Source organism: Pseudorca crassidens, chromosome 20 (genome assembly GCF_039906515.1).
Source record: "Pseudorca crassidens isolate mPseCra1 chromosome 20, mPseCra1.hap1, whole genome shotgun sequence".
In the NCBI taxonomy this organism is placed as follows: domain Eukaryota; kingdom Metazoa; phylum Chordata; class Mammalia; order Artiodactyla; family Delphinidae; genus Pseudorca; species Pseudorca crassidens.
Window position 1 is genome coordinate 44,106,855 of NC_090315.1, and position 19,011 is coordinate 44,125,865.

Sequence of the window (19,011 nt, forward strand, 5' to 3'; positions counted from 1 at the left end):
AGGGCAATACAGAGTCTCCCTGACTGAGTAATAAGAGAAGAATCTAGTCAGGCAAAGTAATAGAGATCTGGGATTTAATTAAACAAAGCCTAGCCTGGTCGTATGAGGCATTCCCGGGAGGAGCGGTGGGGGTGACAGTGAGGATCTGTGAAGGACCCTTCTGGAAGAACAAGAGAACTGAGAGATCTCTGGTCAGGAGAAGACTTGTTGCTATAAACTTTACCTGTGATCCCCCTGGCTTAGCTGCAGAGCATTTCCCCAGCAGGCCTGAACTAGAGACTGGCCTTACTTCAAAAGTTTGCGTTGCCCGGGAAACGATGAAAATGGGGGTTGAAAGGAAAGGGCAATGGGCAGGAGGGAGATTATGGACAATTTTATCACTTAAATCACGGGGAAGGTTTGGGCGTGCCAGTTATTACTCTTTTCATAAAAATTAAACTCTTAGCTGCCATGCCTACTGGAAAAAAAACAAAAACCAAACTTGTGAGAATTGTCTTGTAGACCCTAACTGCAGAAATCTAAAGAGTAATCTTGTCTCCAGCCCAAGAAAAGCCTCGCCTGCTTGAAACCAGCTTTGGGTCCGACTAGCACCGGGCAGGGCGCAAGAATGTTGGGAAAAACAGAAGCTGTGCGTTCCGCCCCGGCTGGCCTTAGAGCAACACTCGAAGGGGCTGCAGGGGCGGCCAGAGCACCAAAGGGGAGGGGGCTTTGCGAGCGGAAACAGCTCAGGGGCCCAGGGAGGGGCGGCTAGGCCAGTTTGGGGCCAGGCCGAGCTCCCACGGAGGCGGGGCCAACACCGAACGGCCGCGCAACCAGAGCTGGGCCGGACCAGCTGGGACTTGGCGATAACTGAGCCCTGACCCTCGCCTGGCGCCAAGCTCGGGTGTTCCAGAGGCTTCCGCTAGACCACAATTCTCAGGGGCTCGCCTCGGCGGCCTCCCTCCCTGACTTAGTCTCCCCTCCCGCGCTGCGGGCCGTGTCTGGGCCTCGGCGCATAGGACGTCGGGAACTGTAGTTTTCTCCTGGCGCATCTATGCCAAAAAGGAGAACGGGGGGAACTGCGTTTCCCAGAGTGCAGCGGGGTGGCAAGGGAAGGCAGGGGGGAAGGGACAGTCGGTCGCAGACCGCGCTGGGTTGCCGCCGCCGCTGCCGCCATCGTGCCAGCCCCTCGGGTGAGTGTCTGGGCTAGCGCGCTGGGGCGGGGGCTGGGCCGCAGGAGCCGCGCTCCGGGTCGCCTGGAGCCTCAGCTGCGAGTCCCAGGGCCGCCCCTCCCCTCCCCCCCCCGGCGGCCCGAAGCCGCGCGGGGCCGGGGCCATGTGTCGCGCGCGGCTCCGCCTCCCGTCGGTCCTCTGAGGCGGCGGCCAGGGGGAACACAGAGACAGCCAGGAACCCATTTCAGGCGTACCATGCCCGTGGCGGGCACACCGGACGGCGTCGGGTCCGGGCCTTTTTCTCTGTTCTGGACCACCCGGATGGGGCTCTCCGGGCCCCGCCCCGTCTGGCCTAGCCCGGCCAGCCCGAGTCCTGCAAACTCTGCAGGCAGGCTAGCGGGCGGACCCCAGCCACACGTCCTGTCGCCCGCCTGCCAAGGATCCGGGGATGGGCAGGTGCCACCCGGCCCGCTCCGGAGTCAGCACTGGGTAAGGGCGCCCGCCTGCCGCAGCCCTACCCTCACCCGGTTCTCAACCATAGCTCGGCTAGGATGTAGGTGAACGCTCCCTTGCTTGTCTGCCCGCTGAGAGTGCACGAAACCTATCTCCCACTCTGGAACTCAGATTCTCCTGCATCGAGGCCAGGGTCAGGGAATCTGGGGTAGGGAGCGGGTTCCACGTGGGACTTCATCCCCGGCCAGTCTTAGAGGATCTGGCTTGATGAGATGAGGCGGCTCCGGACTCGTAGGCTCAGTCCCCGCCCTTCTCTCTGTCAGTGATCAGGCCCCAGCCGTGGGTGGGTTGGCCGGCCGCGTTAGTGGAGGGAGGGAAGAAGCCAAGGAGGTAAGGCTGAATGTGTGAGCCTCCAACACATCGTTAGATTTCTTCAGCACAGCCTAATCCTCACTTCTGCCCCTCCCAGAGTCATCTGCCCTTTTCCCACAGAGGAGGATGATTCGATAAGAATGGTAACGGTAAGGTGGGGTTTAAAGGAGGGGAAAGTAGAATCCAGGTCTGAGGTCCCTGAGCCTGTTACCAAACAAGAGGCTGGGCTGCAAGCAACATTGGGCATAGGGCACATCTGGGCTGTGGGGTTCAGATTCATGCTCTGTGAGGCCCTTCTGAAGCCTGGGTGGCAGGACTAGAGCTGGAGGCTGCACAAAGTCAGGCTTCCCTCACCTGCCTGCTCATTTTCCAACAACTGAGTGACCTATGAACAGGCAGGAAGCTGGTTGGGCCTTGGGAAATTGCCTTTAATGATGGCTCCAAGGACTCCATTGATTTCTGGGAGTAGGGAAGTATCTAGCCATAGGGTAGTCTTCTAGCAGGCTTTGTAAAGGCACTCCTGATTGGTGATAAAATTAAGGGACAAGTCCAGAGAAGACCATGGGATATGGAGAAGAGACAGTTCGTTAAGCCTTGATTCCTCTGACCCCAATGTAGCTTCTGAGCCACAGTTCTTGCAGGGATAAAGATGCAGCTAAGTCTCTGCAGACCTGGCCTCAGCAGCATGCAGTTCTTTTAGGAGAGTTGAGTTAGGCCTGTGACGCAGGAAGCCACCATCCTTGGAATTTTTTTCCCTTGAGTATTTCCCCAGGTAATATTTTTCTGGTCATTGAACTCTAGCCTTGGAAGTTTTCCTGCAGTTGAACTGCATTCTCCCTGGTTAAGGAGGACAGGCAAGGAAGGTTCTGTCCAGATCTCGTCACCAGGGCCTGCGTTTTCTCTGGACTCAACCCTCCTAGTCCACATCCTAGCCCACGACCACATGGGAGTCAGGTTCATTCAGCAGACTTAGGAGAGGCCTGGTTTGCCAGTGGAGGTGGGCAACAAGGAGGGACCACCCACAGGACACAAATAGGATCAGTGTGATTGGATCTCTTAGTGCTATAAGTAGTTGTTCCAAGACCTTGAGATTGTCTGGGTTGGTTCTTTCTAGGACACTGGTGTCAGGTGAATTAGGCTTTATGGCTGTGGATTAGTTCACACATTGCAAAGCCCTAGGTGACTTGAAAACAAGGGTTTTCTTCAAGGTCAAAATGCTGCTGTTCCTTGGAAAAAAGGAACAAAGGTTACTTGGGAACAGGAGGAATTCAGGTCCCTCCCTCTCATTCCAATCGTTAAAGAACCCTGAGGTTCTCCAGAATCAATCTGCACCCTCTATTCATGTAGGGCTGTCTTGGGAGGTGGAGCCTGGCATGGGACAGTCAGGATATGGCTGCGTAAGCAAGCGGGCAGGCTGTGAGGATGCTGGGTTCTCAACCAGCTCAACTAGGTCCCTTAGTGACATGGAGACCACCTCTCCTCTCTGAGCCACGTTTCACTTTATTCTGCTGTCTTTGCAGTTGGTGGGTTGGGATGGGAAGAATGATTTAAGTGAAAGAATTCTCAAATTTTAGAACTGGAAGGCACCTTGTATCAAAAAATTCTGGAATACCCTTACTGAGGCATTAGTATCTTGCTTGAAATTTTTTTTTTCTCCTTTTACACCAATGATCCATTTTATTCAGCAACCATTCTTGCAGCGCTTTCTATATGTCAGCCCACTGGGCTGAGGCTGGAGGTAGAATAATGAATCCTACCAAGTCCTGGTGCTGGGAAAAGGATGTCACAGTAGTGGAAGAGGCAGAGGTAATGTTGCTATTATGTGCTGAGGGCTAAGTTGAAGGGACCCACAAGGGGCTCTTGGCCCTTTGCAAAAGAGGGGGCTTCTGAATGAGTAGAGCACCAGAGAGGAAAGTCTGTTAGTGAGCCCACTCTCCTCTCCAGTGCCTGGAGAAACCACAGAACAAGGTATACTTCAGGATGTTGGGGCCAGGAAAGTCTGGGGTCCCTTGAGAAACTTGGCTGTCACCACTCCAAATTGCTGTGGCTGTTGAGTCTAGCAGCTGTCTTCTATCGGTAGCTCCTGCATTCCTCAGGGGTCTCTGCTGGGTATTCTCCTGGTGCCTGAGAATCTCACCAGCATTCTGTGGTGTGTGGCCTTATTCCCTGCCTGGAACCTGGGTTTGTGGCTTCTGTCTCTTCTGAGACCCTCTCAGGTCACTTATTCAAGTGCCCAGTGCTCCTGGAGTGATAAATATCAGGACATCTTCCAGAGTCAGACCAGAGGCACTCTCCCCAGAAGCGAAAGGGAATAGTCCTTTTGGAGAGAGGGGAGTGGATCCAAAAAGTTTTCCACAGGATGGACATTGAAAGTTGGGCAGGATTTCTGTGCGCTGGGGTTGAGCTGAACCTCCTGATGGGCCTTTTTTTTTTTGCGGTACGCGGGCCTCTCACTGTTGTGGCCTCTCCCGTTGTGGAGCACAGGCTCCGGACGTGCAGGCTCAGCAGCCATGGCTCACGGGCCCAGCCGCTCCGCGGCATGTGGGATCTTCCCGGACCAGGACATGAACCTGTGTCCCCTGCATCGGCAGGCGGACTCTCAACCGCTGCACCACCAGGGAAGCCTGATGGGCCTCCTTTTTTATTTAATTTAATTTAATTTAATTTTTTTATACTGCAGGTTCTTGTTAGTTATCTGTTTTATACATATTAGTGTATACATGTCAGCCCCTATCTCCCAATTCATCCCACCACCACCACCACCACCCCCCCACCACTTTCCCCTCTTGGTGTCCATACGTTTGTTCTCTACATCTGTGTCTCTATTTCTGCCTTGCAAACCGGTTCATCTGTACCATTTTTCTAGGTTCCACATGTATGCGTTAATATACGATATTTGTTTTTCTCTTTCTGACTTACTTCACTCTGTATGACAGCCTCTAGGTCCATCCACATCTCTACAAATGACCCAATTTCGTTCCTTTTTACGGCTGAGTAATATTCCATTGTATGTATATACTACATCTTCTTTATCCATTCGTCTGTTGATGGGTGTTTAGGTTGCTTCCATGACCTGGCTATTGTAAATAGTGCTGCAGTGAACATTGGGGTGCATGTGTCTTTTTGAATTATGGTTTTCTCTGGGTATATGCCCAGTACTGGGATTGCTGGGTCATATGGTAATTCTATTTTTTGTTTTTTAAGGAACCTCCATACTGTTTTCCATAGTGGCTGTATCAATTGACATTCCCACCAACAGTGCAAGAGGGTTCCGATTTCTCCACACCCTCTCCAGCATTTGTTGTTTGTAGATTTTCTTTTTTTTTAATAAAATTTATTTGTTTTATTTATTTATTTTTGGCTGCATTGGGTCTTCATTGCTGTGCGTAGGCTTTCTCTAGTTGCAGCGAGTTGGAGCTATTCTTCGTTGTGGCAGGCGGGCTTTTCAGTGCAGTGGCTTCTCGTTGCAGAGCACAGGCTCTACGCACGCGGGCTTCAGTAGTTGTGGCTCACGGGCTCTAGAGCGTAGGCTCAGTAGTTATGGTGCACGGGCTTAGTTGCTCTGTGGCATGTGGGATCTTCCCAGACCATAGGTCAAACCTGTGTCCCCTGCGTTGGCAGGCGGATTCCTAGCCACTGCGCCACCAGAGAAGTCCTATTTGTAGATTTTCTGGTGCCCATTCTAACTGGTGTGAGGTGATACCTCATTGTAGTTTTGATTTACATTTCTCTAATAATTAGTGATGTTGAGCATCTTTTCATGTGCTTCTTGGCCATCTGTATGTCTTTGGAGAAATGTCTATTTAGGTCTTCTGCCCGTGTTTTGATTGGGTTGTTTATTTTTTTGATATTGAGCTGCATGGGTTGTTTATATATTTTGGAGATTAATCCTTTGTCCATTGATTTGTTTGCAAATATTTTCTCCCATTCTGAGGGCTGTCTTTTCATCTTGTTTGTAGTTTCCTTTGCTGTGCAAAAGCTTTTAAGTTTCATTAGGTCCCATTTATTTATTTTTGTTTTTATTTCCATTATTCTAGGAGGTGGATAAAAAAAGATCTTGCTGTGATTTATGTCAAAGAGTGTTCTTCCTATGTTTTCTTCTAAGAGTTTTATAGTGTCCAGTCTTACATTTAGGTCCTAATCCATTTTGAGTTTATTTTTGTGTATGGTGTTAGGGAGTGTTCTAATTTCATTCTTTTACATGTAGCTGTCCAGTTTTCCCAGCACCACTTATTGAAGAGACTGTCTTTTCTCCATTGTATATCCTTGCCTCCTTTGTCGTAGATTAGTTGACCATAGGTGTGTGGGTTTATCTCTGGGCTTTCTATCCTGTTCCATTGATCTATATTTCTGTTTTTGTGCCAGTACCATATTGTCTTCTTTAATGTAGCTTTGTAGTATAGTCTGAAGTCAGGGAGTCTGATTCCGCCAGCTCCGTTTTTTTCCCTCAAGACTCCTTTGGCTATTCGGGGTATTTTGTTTCTCCATACAAATTTTAAGATTTTCTTGTTCTAGTTCTGTAAAAAATGCCACTGGTAATTTGATAGGGTTTGCATTGAATCTGTAGATTGCTTTGGATAGTATAGTCATTTTCACAACATTGATTCTTCCAATCCAAGAACATGGTATATCTCTCCATCTGTTTGTGTTGTCTTTAATTTCTTCAATAAGTGTCTTATAGTTTCCTTCATACAGGTCTTTTGTCTCCTTAGGTAGGTTTATTCCTAGGTATTTTATTCTTTTTGTTGCAATGGTAAATGGGAGTGTTTCCTTAATTTCTCTTTCAGATTTTTTCATCGTTATTGCGTAGGACTGCAAGAGATTTCTGTGCATTAATTTTGTATCCTACAACTTTACCAAATTCATTGATGAGCTCTAGTAGTTTCCTGGTGGCATCTTTAGGATTCTCTATGTATAGTATCATGTCATCTGCAAACAGTGACAGTTTTACTTCTTCTTTTCCAATTTGTATTCCTTTTATTTCTTTTTCTTCTCTGACTGCCGTGGCTAGGACTTCCAAAACTATGTTGAATAATAGTGGTGAGAGTGGACATCCTTGTCTTGTTCCTGATCTTAGAGGAAATGCTTTCAGTTTTTCACCATTGAGAATGATGTTTGCTGTGGGTTTGTCGTATACACTGATGGGCCTCTTTTTAAAGTTATTTTTTTCTGATGGGCCATTTGAGGATGTTTGTGTGTGTGGAGTTGGATTTGAGTTGACTACCCCTTCCCTAACTTTGAGATTCTGTGATTCTCTTGCTTTGACCGTATGTGACAGGAATTCTTGAAGACTCTCTCCCTGAGGGAGGCCACAGCAGTGGGTTATCCCTGCAGTGACTTCCAGGCCTGGAGTCAGTCTGGAGTGACTGATCGTTCTGGTAATCACCCTTACCACCAGGTCTGTGTGGCGCCTTCTCCTTCTCACCCTATCAGCTGGAATGTGTCTTCCTGGGAGGAATCATTTGCTCAGGCCTGGCTACAACTAGGGAAGTGTCTTAGTGGCCAGGGAAGAGGAACACAAGAGAGCTGGGGTTGGCCCTTCTCACTACCCTAAGCCTTTCTCTTTATTTGTTGCTGGTACCTGCTATGTACCAACTCCTTAAGCACCCAGGCTGGAGTGGGGGCTACGCTGGAGAAGGAGAACCTCCCCTCATGAGAGGGGTGTGTCCAGGGTACCTGGGAACTGAGGGTAGTTTGCCTCAGTAAACTGGGGGAATTCTGGAATGTTTGTTTCTTAAAGCCTCAGGTACTGCATTAGAGCCACTGGGTCTCACCAGGGCAGAAACTGTGGCCCCCTGGAAGGATGTCTGTAAAGAGACATTGGTTCACTTGCAGAGATGGTCAGGCCCAAGTCAAGGCAAGTTCTCATTTGTAGGTTGTAAACCTGCTTTGACAGGCTGAGCATGCACTTAGAGGCTTCTGTTCTGATGGCCATGGAGCTTGCTGATTTCAAAGGGGAAGAAAAGGCCTGGGCTCCATTCCTCACAGCCTCATTTTGCCATCTATGCTTTCTGCTGCTTGACATGGGCTCTCAGCTGCTCCAATCCAGGCCAATTTTGTGGACATTTTAATGCTGACTATGCCAGTGGCCTTCTGTGGTCTTGAATTCTTTCCTAATCTCTCAGAGTCTTGGTTTCTTCATCTACAAAGTTACACTAATCACACCAGCTTTTCAGGGCTGTGAGACTCCAATGAGAGAACACATGTAACTGTTTGGCTTACAGGAGTTTGACTTACAGTACATGAACCAGCAAGTTCATGGATGGGAGCTCTCTAGGACGGGGGCCTCAGAGATCCCTGAGCCACCTGGGAAGGGGTGGCCACTCAAGGACTGAATAAGCATGGAGCAGAGGGACTACAATGCAGGTCTCGGGATTCACCTTCTGGGCCAGCCAGGGCAGCCTGAAATCTCTGGAGCCCTTTCTTCAAATAGAAGATAAGGAAAAGGCCCTTAGGGTGCTGGGGGCACCTAGACATCAGGGGTCTGCCCCAGGAGAGGGTTCTGTCCTGGCCAGCCATCTGGGCAGCAGACCTTAGCTGATTTCCCTCCCAACTTCAGGCAGGGGAGTGGTGGACGAGGCTGTTGCCAGTCCTCGGTCAAGGCTGCTCTTTAGTGTGGTGTCCCTATAGGAGACTGAGATATCCACCTTCTTCCTAGCTCTTGACCTAGTATTCACCTAGCACCTGCCAATGACTGCTTACAGCTGAGTCCTGCTTTATACCCTCAGTTGATTACCCCTAACATCCTCATAATTACTGATGAAGAGACAGGGTCAGAGGGTCATACCATGAGGGAGAGGAGAAGCAAACTAGAGGCCAAGCCTTTGAGGGAAGTGGTTGTGTGCCTACTATTCAGCCCCAGTTGTCCCTCAGGTGATCAGAGCCTTGTGGGGGGATGGAGGGTGTTTGGGGCTAAGCCCCACTTCCCACACGCCTCAGACAGATGGCTGGGTGGAAGGCAAAGGATTGTTTCCTGACAACTTGGACAGAAGGTGTGGGAGGAGGGGAAGTGGGTCACTTGGCCACTTAAATTGAACAGGGTTTGCCCAGAGCTCAGTCCTCCAGAGCAGAGGGGCTGGGCCAGGCACCATGGGAACAGGGGTGCCCCAGTCAGGGAGACAGACCATAAACAAATATGTAAATGTGACAGTCTCATGCAGTGACAAGTGCTAAGAAGATGAAACGGGGTGGTGAAGTGAGTAAATGGGTGGCTGCTTTAGACGGAGTGGTCACAGTGTCTGAAGATATCTATGAGGAGGTAACATTTGACCTGACACATATGTGACAAGGAAGCAGACACATGGAGATCTACGAAGAAGGGTGATCCAGGTAGAAGGATCAACAGTTGCAAACCCCTCCAGTGAGACAGGCTCAACATGTTCCAGAAACAGGAAAATGCCCAGAGTGGCTGCAGAGGATGGGAAGGAGTGGGTGGCAGGAGACAAGGTTGGATAGCTGGGAGGCCAGGCCACCCAGGGCCTTGAAGCCAGGATAAATGGTTGAGACTGTCAGTGGGGAATGGGAAGGGAAGTCATTGGAGGGCCGTAGGACAGGATATACAGCACCCCTCAGATCATGGAAAGAGGTGCAGTTTGTTCCTGAAGGACAGGCACTATGCAGCCTTCCCTCTCACTCCCCACAGTGCACGCCTGTGCTCTGGGTTTAAGCCAAGGTTGTCTGTCAGTCCCACCTGTCGGAGTCCTTCTCAGCCTCTGCTTCAGGGCTCTTGGAGGCCTAGCAGACAGTAGGTGTGAGGGTAATAGAGATGGTTGGTGCCAATTTCAAGGGTCCCACTATAAGCTCAGCATATCTGGCATTCTTTGCGGACCTCGGTGATGGGCCCTCAGAGGTGAGCATCCTTCTGTTTTATTAGTCTGGAGTCAGTAATGTCCTCTTCCTCATCACTCTCCTGCCTCCAGCCCTGACCCAGGTCCAGCTAGGCCAGCATCTATATCTGTTTTGCTGAGATGGTAGAATGGGGTTGTGACTTTGAAGATTTGGGAAAACTGTGAGATCATCCCCAATGGGTGAAAACACCCATTGTTTAGTGTGGCAGTGTGCCTGGTGCCATTGTTTGGAGGCAGAAGCCCTGGTTCAGACCTGTCTTGCCCCTGTCTTGCCCCTGTCTGAGAAAGCCAAGGTCAGAGATCAGGGCTTCAGCCCTACATGTTGTTCATTTTTTTTTTTAAATTTATTTATTTTATTTTTATTTATTTTTGGCTGTGTTGGGTCTTCATTGCTGTGCGCGGGCTTTCTCTAGTCATGGCGAGCAGGGGCTACTCTTCGTTGTGATTCACAGGCTTCATTGTGGTGGCTTCTTTTGTTGCAGAGCACGGGCTCTAGGTGTGTGGGCTTCAGTAGTTGTGGCATGCAGGCTTAGTAGTTGTGGCTCACAGGCTCTAGACTGCAGGCTCAGTAGTTGTGGCGCACGGGCTTAGTTGCTCCGCGGCATATGGGATCTTCCCAGACCAGGGCTCGAACCCGTGTCCCCTGCGTTGGCAGACAGATTCTTAACCACTGCACCACCAGGGAAGCCCCCATGTTGTTCATTTTTATCTCCAGACTAGTTATCACTGGGAGTCCTGGCTCTGGAGTCCACTAAGCCTGGTTCCATCCAGTTCCACCATTTATTAGGCTTGTGACCTTGAGCAAATTAGCTGACCTTGCTGGGCCTCATTTTGCTCATCTCTAATATGGGAGTTGACTCACAGGGTGTTAGAACAAATGCACGTAAAGCCCTTAGCACATTTCTACACGTAATACACATTAGTGAAAGTGAGACATTATCAGCCGGACATTGCTGTTTCAAGTTTCAAAATATGGAAACACTGACCCAGAATTTGAGGATAAAAATGAAGTTTTTTCTGTTACCCAATGGAATCTCCTGGGCCAGAGGTTTTAACCTGGGGTCTGTGACAACCTCAGGGAGTATGAATGAGTTGAAATCATTCACAAGGCTGGGGCATCTCTGCCTCTGCGGAAATTTGTTGGGAAAGGGCCATGGTTTATGAGACATTTTTAGAGCGTCTTTGCACCCACAGAGACCTAAGGGTCAGTGAAAGCTGAAGCTCAGTGGGTGAGAGGTCACCAAGGTCATTTCTGCTCCTCGAGGAGCCTGGCCTTAGTCAGCCTAAGTGAAGCAGGAGACGGTGTGGTCAGCAGCCCTCTTGGAAGAGCTGTAGGAGAAGCTGTCATGAAGGTCACTCTCCAATCTGATGTGAGGCTGCCCCTCAGCCTTGGCATTTTGTTTCTTTCCAGGCTGTTCTTTCCACAATAAATATATTAGAAACAAGGTCAAGGCTGGCTGGCCATCCTGGGGAACATCCTCCCAGCCTGGCCCACCTCTCCTCTATGTTGCATGGGGATGGGAGGTGGGCTCTGCACCCTGTTGCTTTTTCTGGACTCAGGAATGCTGCCTCCTGGCTATGAGTGCAAAGCTTTGTGGAAGATTTGGAGTCAGAAACTATAAATCCTGTAGTTTGCTGGACTCTGTGCTGGGAGGTTGAGGAGGTGGGGTCGGGTGTGGCAGGAACCACACTGGAACCCTCACAGCCCAGAGCTGTGTTCAGGCAGAGGAATGAGCCCTGGGTGTGTTGATATGGCTTTGCACGTGGGGTTGGAGTCAGCAGTTGAGTCTGGAAAGGAGGACCCAAATGTGTGGCATCTGAACAGTGACCTGAGGGGAGGGCGGGCATCATGACAGGAGGACTCACCTGTGCAAAAGACACAGGGAGCAAGCACTCAGAGAGTTCTGGTGTGTTTATGTGTGGAGCTGGATGGAGATAGGAGAGAATGGCTGAGGAGTCAGGGACGGGTGTGGATAGCCACATGTGGAGCTTTGGGGGTTTGACCTTTAACCCAAGGGTGAGGGTTTTGTAGGGGAGGGACATGGACAGCCTTGTGGTTTAGAGCTCAGGGATGCAAAGTTAGCAGAAAGCAAGCAGTGACCTTGACCAGAGAACCCAGTATCAGCACTGATGTACTGGGTGAGCTTGGGGCAACCAGCTGAACCTTGGTTTTCCCACCTGTAAAGTGGGCTGACAGTGGAATCTGACCACATGGCGATGTGATCACGACATAGAGATAAACACATCAAGGTCAAGAAGGCCTCGAATGAGGTTGGTGTTGGCCTCAGCAGCCCCATTTGACATCTTTAAAGCAAAGTCTTCAGTCCACATACTTTTGAAGGTTCCTTCTCCCACTTTCTGGGAGCCCCTGAGCAGTCCTGTTCCTCAGGAGAGCTCACTCTGCCCTGTCCCACTCCACCGGGCCAAAGGGGTCTTCTTGTCCTTTTATCCCTCCACCTCTTTACTCTACCACTACTTCTGCCAAGTAGTTTTTGTATTAGCATGTTAATCACACTGTTAAGAACAATGTTGAAAAAGGAAAAAACACCCCCCCACTTCCTTCACCTCACTGTCCCACCACATGGCGCCACTTTTTTTTTCTTTGGATGAGCTTCTGGCCTTATTTCCCCTCATCCTCCATCTCCAGCTTCTCGGTTTCCTGCCCTAATCTCTTTCTGAGGCTCTAGACATTTGCTAATGTTGTTTCTTCTGACTGGCATACTCCTTTCTCCAAGACCTTCCCTGAGGGCTGCTTAGGACAGAGCGGGAGATGGCCCTCATCCATTCCTCCAGCTTTCCCCCTGCCCCAGAGTTCAAGATGCTCAGCAAGGCATCTTGAGAGCATCATGTGGTAGGGTTGGGCCACAATGAGTGAGCCAAGCATAGTGAATACTAGGGTGGAAGGGGCAGAGATGCGAGATGTGGGGCTGTGTCCTGCCTCCAGTAACCCAAGTTTGCATGTGGTACAGTCACAGTCTGACCCCTTGGAAATGTGACCAAGACAGAGCAGCTGGGACTAGCTGTTGATCCTATGTTTTTCCCATTTGTTGATGTATTTCTTGGCGGAGTGTGAACTGGGATACACCTTGTCCCAAGCAGGCGTGACCGGGTCCAAGCTTTCTCCTCTGCTTGTTTTAGACTTTCCTGGACATTTCTTAGTCATCCCAGCACTGAACTGCTATTTTTAGTGCCACCACCTCCTAGGGGACTTAAAATAAAGCTGGCTCAGCTTCCTGGCCCCTCATTGGCTGGAGTGTTGGTCACAGGCAGTGAGATTGGCTGGATTGGGGATAAGCCACTGCCCACTAACACTGTCCTTCCCTCTGGCTCTTCTGGCCTTGGGTGAGGTCATAGGGACTGGAGCAAACTAGCACTTACCATGTTGAGTTGAGGGCTTTACTAGGTTCCCTTAGTGAGACCACAGCCACTGGCAACCTCAGGGTTCCACCCTCTTATAGAGAAGGGGGCTGAGGCCCTAAGAAGTGCAGTGACTTGCGTGAGATCCCACTACTGCCAATGGTTGTCTGCCAGGGCCAAACCCACCTCCTTACTGCTTTGGTTCAGAGTTCCTGTTATTAGGAGAGAGGGGGTGGGCTCCTCTACAGTCAGAGATGACTACAGAGCAACACACAGGTCTGCTGTCATGGATCCTGCAGGGAGATGCACGCCACCCTACCCGGGCCTGCCAAAGCGTGAGCGACTCTTTCATCTGGGGCTTGGGTTTTCCGTCTAGCAGCCTGGGGTCCCTGATATCTGTAGCGGGGGGGCCCACCCCTCCCTCTCCTCCCCGCCTCAGAGACTGGAGAGGGGCAGCCCTTCTGATGGAGTGAGTGCTGGGATGGGGATGTGAAGACATGACACATTTCCCCCTCACAGCCTTCATTTCCCCTCCCAACATTTCTGTTATTACCTGTGATCCTCTGAACCCATGGTTCCAGCTCTGAAGTGGGTAGATATAACCCCCATCAGTGACGAAATCATGTCACCTGGCCTCAAAGACGTAACTACCCCCTTAAGACAAAGTGTGTGCGGGGGGAGTCACTCGCTGTCTTTGTTGCAACTGGGGCCTTGAGGAGCCATTTCCCCCCACTCCCAATGGGTCTTCTTCCACCTGCCAGTAAGCCCGGAGGGCAGTGTTGAGGGACTGAGTGCTGAGTCTCAGCAGGACAAGGAGTGGGCCTGAAGGCTGCAATAGAAGACACTCCACATACAGACATCAGTAGTTCCCGACCTGCAAAGTGGGAAGAATAGCAATAACTCTCAACAGCCTTGCAGGTTGTTGAGAGGATTAAATGAAAAGATATGGGGAGAGTGCTTAGCTCCTCCTTAAAAGCCCATCCCTCCATTGGACTTGCTCTGACCTTCCTTTGTCCTGGCTCCACCCTCAGCACCCATCCTGCTGTTTCATCCACGAGAGCCCCTCAAAGGAGGGTCTGGGTCTGGTCCACCTCTGGGCTCCCTGCACTGGTCTGTATTGAGGGATCGCCTGTCAGTTCCCTGGGCCCTCTCTGTGTTTCCTGGGAGAACAGACGTCAGCAAAAGACTCCCTACTCAAGGAGGTCTGGGAGGGGTGGGGGTCAGTGAGGAGACTGGCTGGCTACCTCCTGCTTCCACGGTACCAAGGTACCAACACTACCCTCCCTGTCTCACTGGACTTGCAGGTCTCAACGAGGCCGGGTGACGCTCCAGAATGGGAGACAAGCCAATTTGGGAGCAGATTGGATCCAGCTTCATTCAACATTACTACCAGTTATTTGATAACGACAGAACCCAACTAGGCGCAATTTATGTAAGTCTTCAGCTCTAGGACCAGAACGGGACCTCAGGGAATCAATTCACATGTTGGGCCAGTGCCTCCAGTTCACAAGTTCTGGCAGCCCTCACTGAATTTGGCTGTCCCCTTTTATCTGAGCTACTCTCCATGGCACAGGGGGCTTAAGGCCTAGCCCAACTCCCTGGTCCACACATTCCTTTCTGTCATCTGTAAGACTGGATTCTGATACCCTAGGCAGCAGGTTCTGGGCTTGCCATTCCATGGTCCTGGGAGTGCCTCTGTTCTAGATTGGGCAGCAGCAGACAGAGGCTAGGGCTCATGGTGCCCTCTGGAGGCAGCAGCTGTAAGCATCATCAGTGCCCCGCTGATCTCTCCTGGAGGCCCCAGGTCCACCTTCCTTTGGGGGGCCAAAAGCCGCTGAATGCTCATGGGAAACAAATGGGGTTAGTCCAGGGAGGTTGGTGTGTCTTGAGAAACCCTTCTATGCAGGTATGATTTGCTGCTGTTTTAGTGATGTTCGTATATACCAAGAGTTAATTGTATTTGACCCTGCCCAAGACAGAAATGTGATTGATCAGGCCACGCCTAGCAGGTCTGCCCAGGATAGGAGAGGTAGGAGTCATCCAGCATAGCCTTGCAGCCTGACTGGGCTGTGGGCAAACTCCTTTGTGTCTCCCTCCAAAAAGTCAGGGCCAGTTCAGAAATTTTGAAGAAAAGAAAAGGATCTTACCAGTGGAAGAACAAATCCAGCACAGGTATTTGATTGTCACTATCATAGGTAGAGAATTTTAAAAACTCAAACTGGTATGACTCTGGGATCCTTGGCACTTCTACCATATTGCTTTTAAAATCAATTAAAGCAGGCCTGACCCAGAGAAGAGTTAGCAAGGTCCTAAAAGAGTACTTTATGTATGTCATTTTATATAAACCTCAGCACATATTCCTTTTAAAGATCAGGAAACTGAGACTCAGGGGGAGAAAAAAAAAAGTAGCTTGCTTAATGTCAGAGCTGGTAAGTAGCAGAGGCACTTTTGAGTTCTGCCCCTGAAGGCTGTGGCAGGAGAGATGGGGTGGGGAAGAAGTGAAGGTAATGGGTTACATGTTGATGGTAGGGAGGGTCCCAGGCAAGGCCTTGTCAGCCTCCATTCCTCTCTGACCCCATGGGAAGGGCCTCTTTGGAACTCACTGATGGCTTTTCTGGGCCTGGTGCTGACTGACCATGCAGCAGGATGGCTTTTGACTGAGCCCTGGCCACATATAGCCAGCCTGGAGCTCATGCATATCAAAGGCCATACAACTTCTTGAATAAAAGGTGGGAAGTGAACTTATTAATAAGTTTGTATTTTGTTACATAGTCTTTCAGAGCTTGGGTTCTGCAGTGCTGGGGTGTAATTAAAGAAGTTGTTCATCCTGTAAAGTTTGGAAGTTACCCTCATTTTCCTTCTTTACAGGCAGGGAAACTAAGACATGAACTAATTTCCCCAAGCAAGACCCTTTTCAGGGTCCTTTCAGGGCCTCAGAGATACTCCTTGTGCTCTGAAGCCCTGACCCCAGGTTTCCTGGTTTTCAGATTGACGCGTCATGCCTTACGTGGGAAGGACAGCAATTCCAGGGGAAAGCTGCCATTGTGGAGAAATTGTCTGTAAGTAAGGGCCAGGGCTGGGCTGCAGGCAGCTCCTTCCCCACCTCACTGGCCACAGCCCACCACCCACTCTTTCCTTTGCAGAGCCTTCCGTTCCAGAAAATCCAGCATAGCATCACGGCGCAGGACCATCAGCCCACGCCAGATAGCTGCATCATCAGCATGGTTGTGGGCCAGCTCAAGGTAATAGTGCTGCTGCCTTGCAGTGCTGCTGTCCTGCTTCTCAAGGGACACCCAAAGTGATGCTTAGAGCTGTGTAGCTCAGTACAATAGCCATCAGCCACATGTGGTGATTTTTAAATTACATTAAGTAAAATGAAATAAAATTAAAATGTAGTTCCTCAGTTGCATTAGTCATACTTCAAGTGCTTGTGGCTGCCTATTGGACAGCGCAAACATAGAACATTTCTGTGGAGAGCACTCGTATAGAGCATTTTTGGAAAAGGGACAAGAGGTATAGGAGCAGGATGGGGCTGTGATCCAAGCCACTGGGCCTTTGCACTGCCTCAAGGTGTAGGTGGGCCTTCTGCAGGCAGCTGATCCTGAGCTGGAGTCCATGCTGCCACTCCCCAAGCTGGCTGCTGATTCTTCCACCTGCTGAGCAAAGCAGATTCCTGAAACCCTTGCTTCTCTTTGCATTTCTCCTTCCACTTCTCAAGACCTGTTACCTTCAAAGCCTTCCTGTGGTCCCGTACCCCCCAGGAACTCCTACTTGTTATGCTCTAACAGGCTGAAGCCAGATTCTTGATTTCCCAAAAAAGCCTCTCCTCCTTCCCAAAGCAGGACAAATGAGCTGCCCCTTAACCAGGTTCCAACCTCCTGGGCCTGTGGCATCATGGGGCCCAGAGTAACAGGCCCACATGCCTTCTCCCTAGGCTAGGCAGGGCTTCTTGAGTCCGTTACAAGGGTGGAAGAAAGTGGCGGGGGGCGGGGGCTAGGCCTCTCCAGTGGACCCAGACGGACCTGCCTTCTGGCCTGTTCTTTCCTGTTAGTTTCTCCTGCCTGTCCAAGATACCGTGCCCAGCAAGTGTGCTCAAATAGGCCTTGGGAGTGAGGAGGTCTCTCCTGGGGTCTTAGTGCCCACTTTCCCAGGCTGGAATCAGTTAGCAGTGCCTCTTCCCACCTGGCTTCAGGTTCTTTCTGGTGTTTTTGTCCAACCCCCAAAAGACTGATTTGCCTCCTTGCTGATGATAATTCCTGGAAAAAACAGTGATATTAGAAACACTGTTGGTTGGCTGGGCTCCTACCTCAACTAGGCCTCATCTGGGTATTCTGCAGTTTGGGTGGAAGTCTCTCGCCTTTCTTTTTTCGTTGCAAATATGTTACATGACAAGAAACAGATTACCTGATAGTGCTGCATTGGTTTTTTTCGCTTGTAGAGCTGTAATCAGTGTGAGCTTGGTTTTGAGCCTTTTCTCATGTACTTGGCCATAGTCAGTATTAGTAGTACCTTCTCCTGGTTGGACTAACTGGCATAATCAGACACTAAGATTGTTTAGTTTACAGATTACTGTGAGTTACATGGTAAGTGCTGCAGAACTCTTTCAAATTGATCATTTGTGCCCAGAAACATGGGTTCAGAGGCACGTACGTTCTCTGCTCTGTTGCTGTAGCTAACTGGTGAGTTGTTCTGCAGTTTGTGTACATAGCAGTGTGAGCTGCCATCTCAAGGCCCAGTTTAGTGCCCAGTTTAGTGTTTCATACATTGTGTCAATTCACAGTCACAAGTACCCCTTAGCTCTCCTAGGATTTGCGTCCAAATTGTAGGGCCTGATCCCAAGTCAGCATTCACCTCCTGCTGAACACCCTTCCTGTTCCTTGGCCACCTTACTGAACCATTTTCTCTCTCCTCACAGGCCGATGAAGACCCCATCATGGGGTTCCACCAGATGTTCCTATTAAAGAACATCAATGATGCTTGGGTTTGCACCAATGACATGTTCAGGCTTGCCCTGCACAACTTCGGCTGACCTCCTCCCAGCCAGGCACTCATGCTGTTTCCTCCTCCCTCCTCTTCCCGATATTATTCATGCTCCTCCAGATGCTCCAAATATCATACACAAATGAGCAGGGCCGCGGTGGGAGTGGGCGCAGTGCGCTACTGCTGCCGAGGTATTGTGCATGATGTTTGGACGCTAGACTAGTTGCATCTGATGGGAGAAGTTTGTGTTGTACCAGCGCATGCCTTGGAAAGACTTAAGTAATGCGAAAGGTTGTCTTTTTTTTTTTTTTTTTTTAATCTACTGACAAGTTGCTCTAGTAACCCAAAGAAGTGAAGGAGAAAGCAGCTGCCTCACCACCGAGATATTGATTTGTTCAGATGTTTCAATGCCTCATGATACAATAAAACCACAAAAATTTTCTTAACAGTTTAAATTGTTTTAATTAGTTTAATAGTTGGCTGGGCATCAGTAACTACCCTGCCTCATTGGCTCTCTCATGTCTCACCCTCCCACCTCTGCCCCACTTCAGCGATACCTGTTGCAAGGAGAAAACGCTGAAGCAGCATTCTCAGCTGGCTTCTCTCAGAAGCCCTGTAGGGCATAGTGTTCCCTCCATGGCCCACCTGGTCTTGGGAAAGTGAGCTGCAGACAGGCAGAGCTCAGGTCTGACCTGAAGCTTCCCTTGCACTAAAGCCTCTGCAGTCAGTTCTGACACCTCCTGTGATGTCTACGCTGGGTAGGGTCAAGGCTCTAATGACATGTGAGATGACCCAGAACCCCACCGAAGATGGAAAAGCCTTGGCAAAAATGGCCCATTAGCTTCAGGCCC

General features: G+C 50.1%; 1 protein-coding gene across 3 annotated transcripts; it reads left to right on the top strand.

Annotated features, from left to right (window-relative positions):
- Positions 1-1,018: 1,018 nt before the first annotated feature.
- On the top strand, positions 1,019-18,608 carry NUTF2 (nuclear transport factor 2). Of its 3 annotated transcripts, none has more exons than XM_067720027.1 (5): positions 1,019-1,172; positions 14,485-14,612; positions 16,168-16,239; positions 16,324-16,422; positions 18,096-18,608. In XM_067720027.1, exons 2-5 carry the CDS (start codon positions 14,514-14,516, stop codon positions 18,207-18,209), a joined length of 384 nt encoding a protein of 127 aa, XP_067576128.1. In that variant the 5' UTR covers positions 1,019-1,172; positions 14,485-14,513; the 3' UTR covers positions 18,210-18,608. The 3 variants fall into 3 exon arrangements, with proteins under 3 accessions (XP_067576128.1, XP_067576130.1, XP_067576129.1); XM_067720029.1 differs by lacking the exon at positions 1,019-1,172 and adding an exon at positions 1,617-1,640; XM_067720028.1 differs by lacking the exon at positions 1,019-1,172 and adding an exon at positions 13,247-13,515.
- The last annotated feature ends 403 nt before the right edge of the window (positions 18,609-19,011 follow it).

What these genes read in the sequence shown, in the direction of transcription:
- NUTF2 (XM_067720027.1), top strand. Translation starts at nt 14,514, where the DNA reads ATGGGAGACAAGCCAATTTGGGAGCAGATTGGATCCAGCTTCATTCAA. An exon ending in CCCAACTAGGCGCAATTTAT is followed by an intron (nt 14,613 to 16,167) that starts GTAAGTCTTCAG and finishes CCTGGTTTTCAG; the next exon opens with ATTGACGCGTCATGCCTTAC. An exon ending in TGGTTGTGGGCCAGCTCAAG is followed by an intron (nt 16,423 to 18,095) that starts GTAATAGTGCTG and finishes CTCTCCTCACAG; the next exon opens with GCCGATGAAGACCCCATCAT.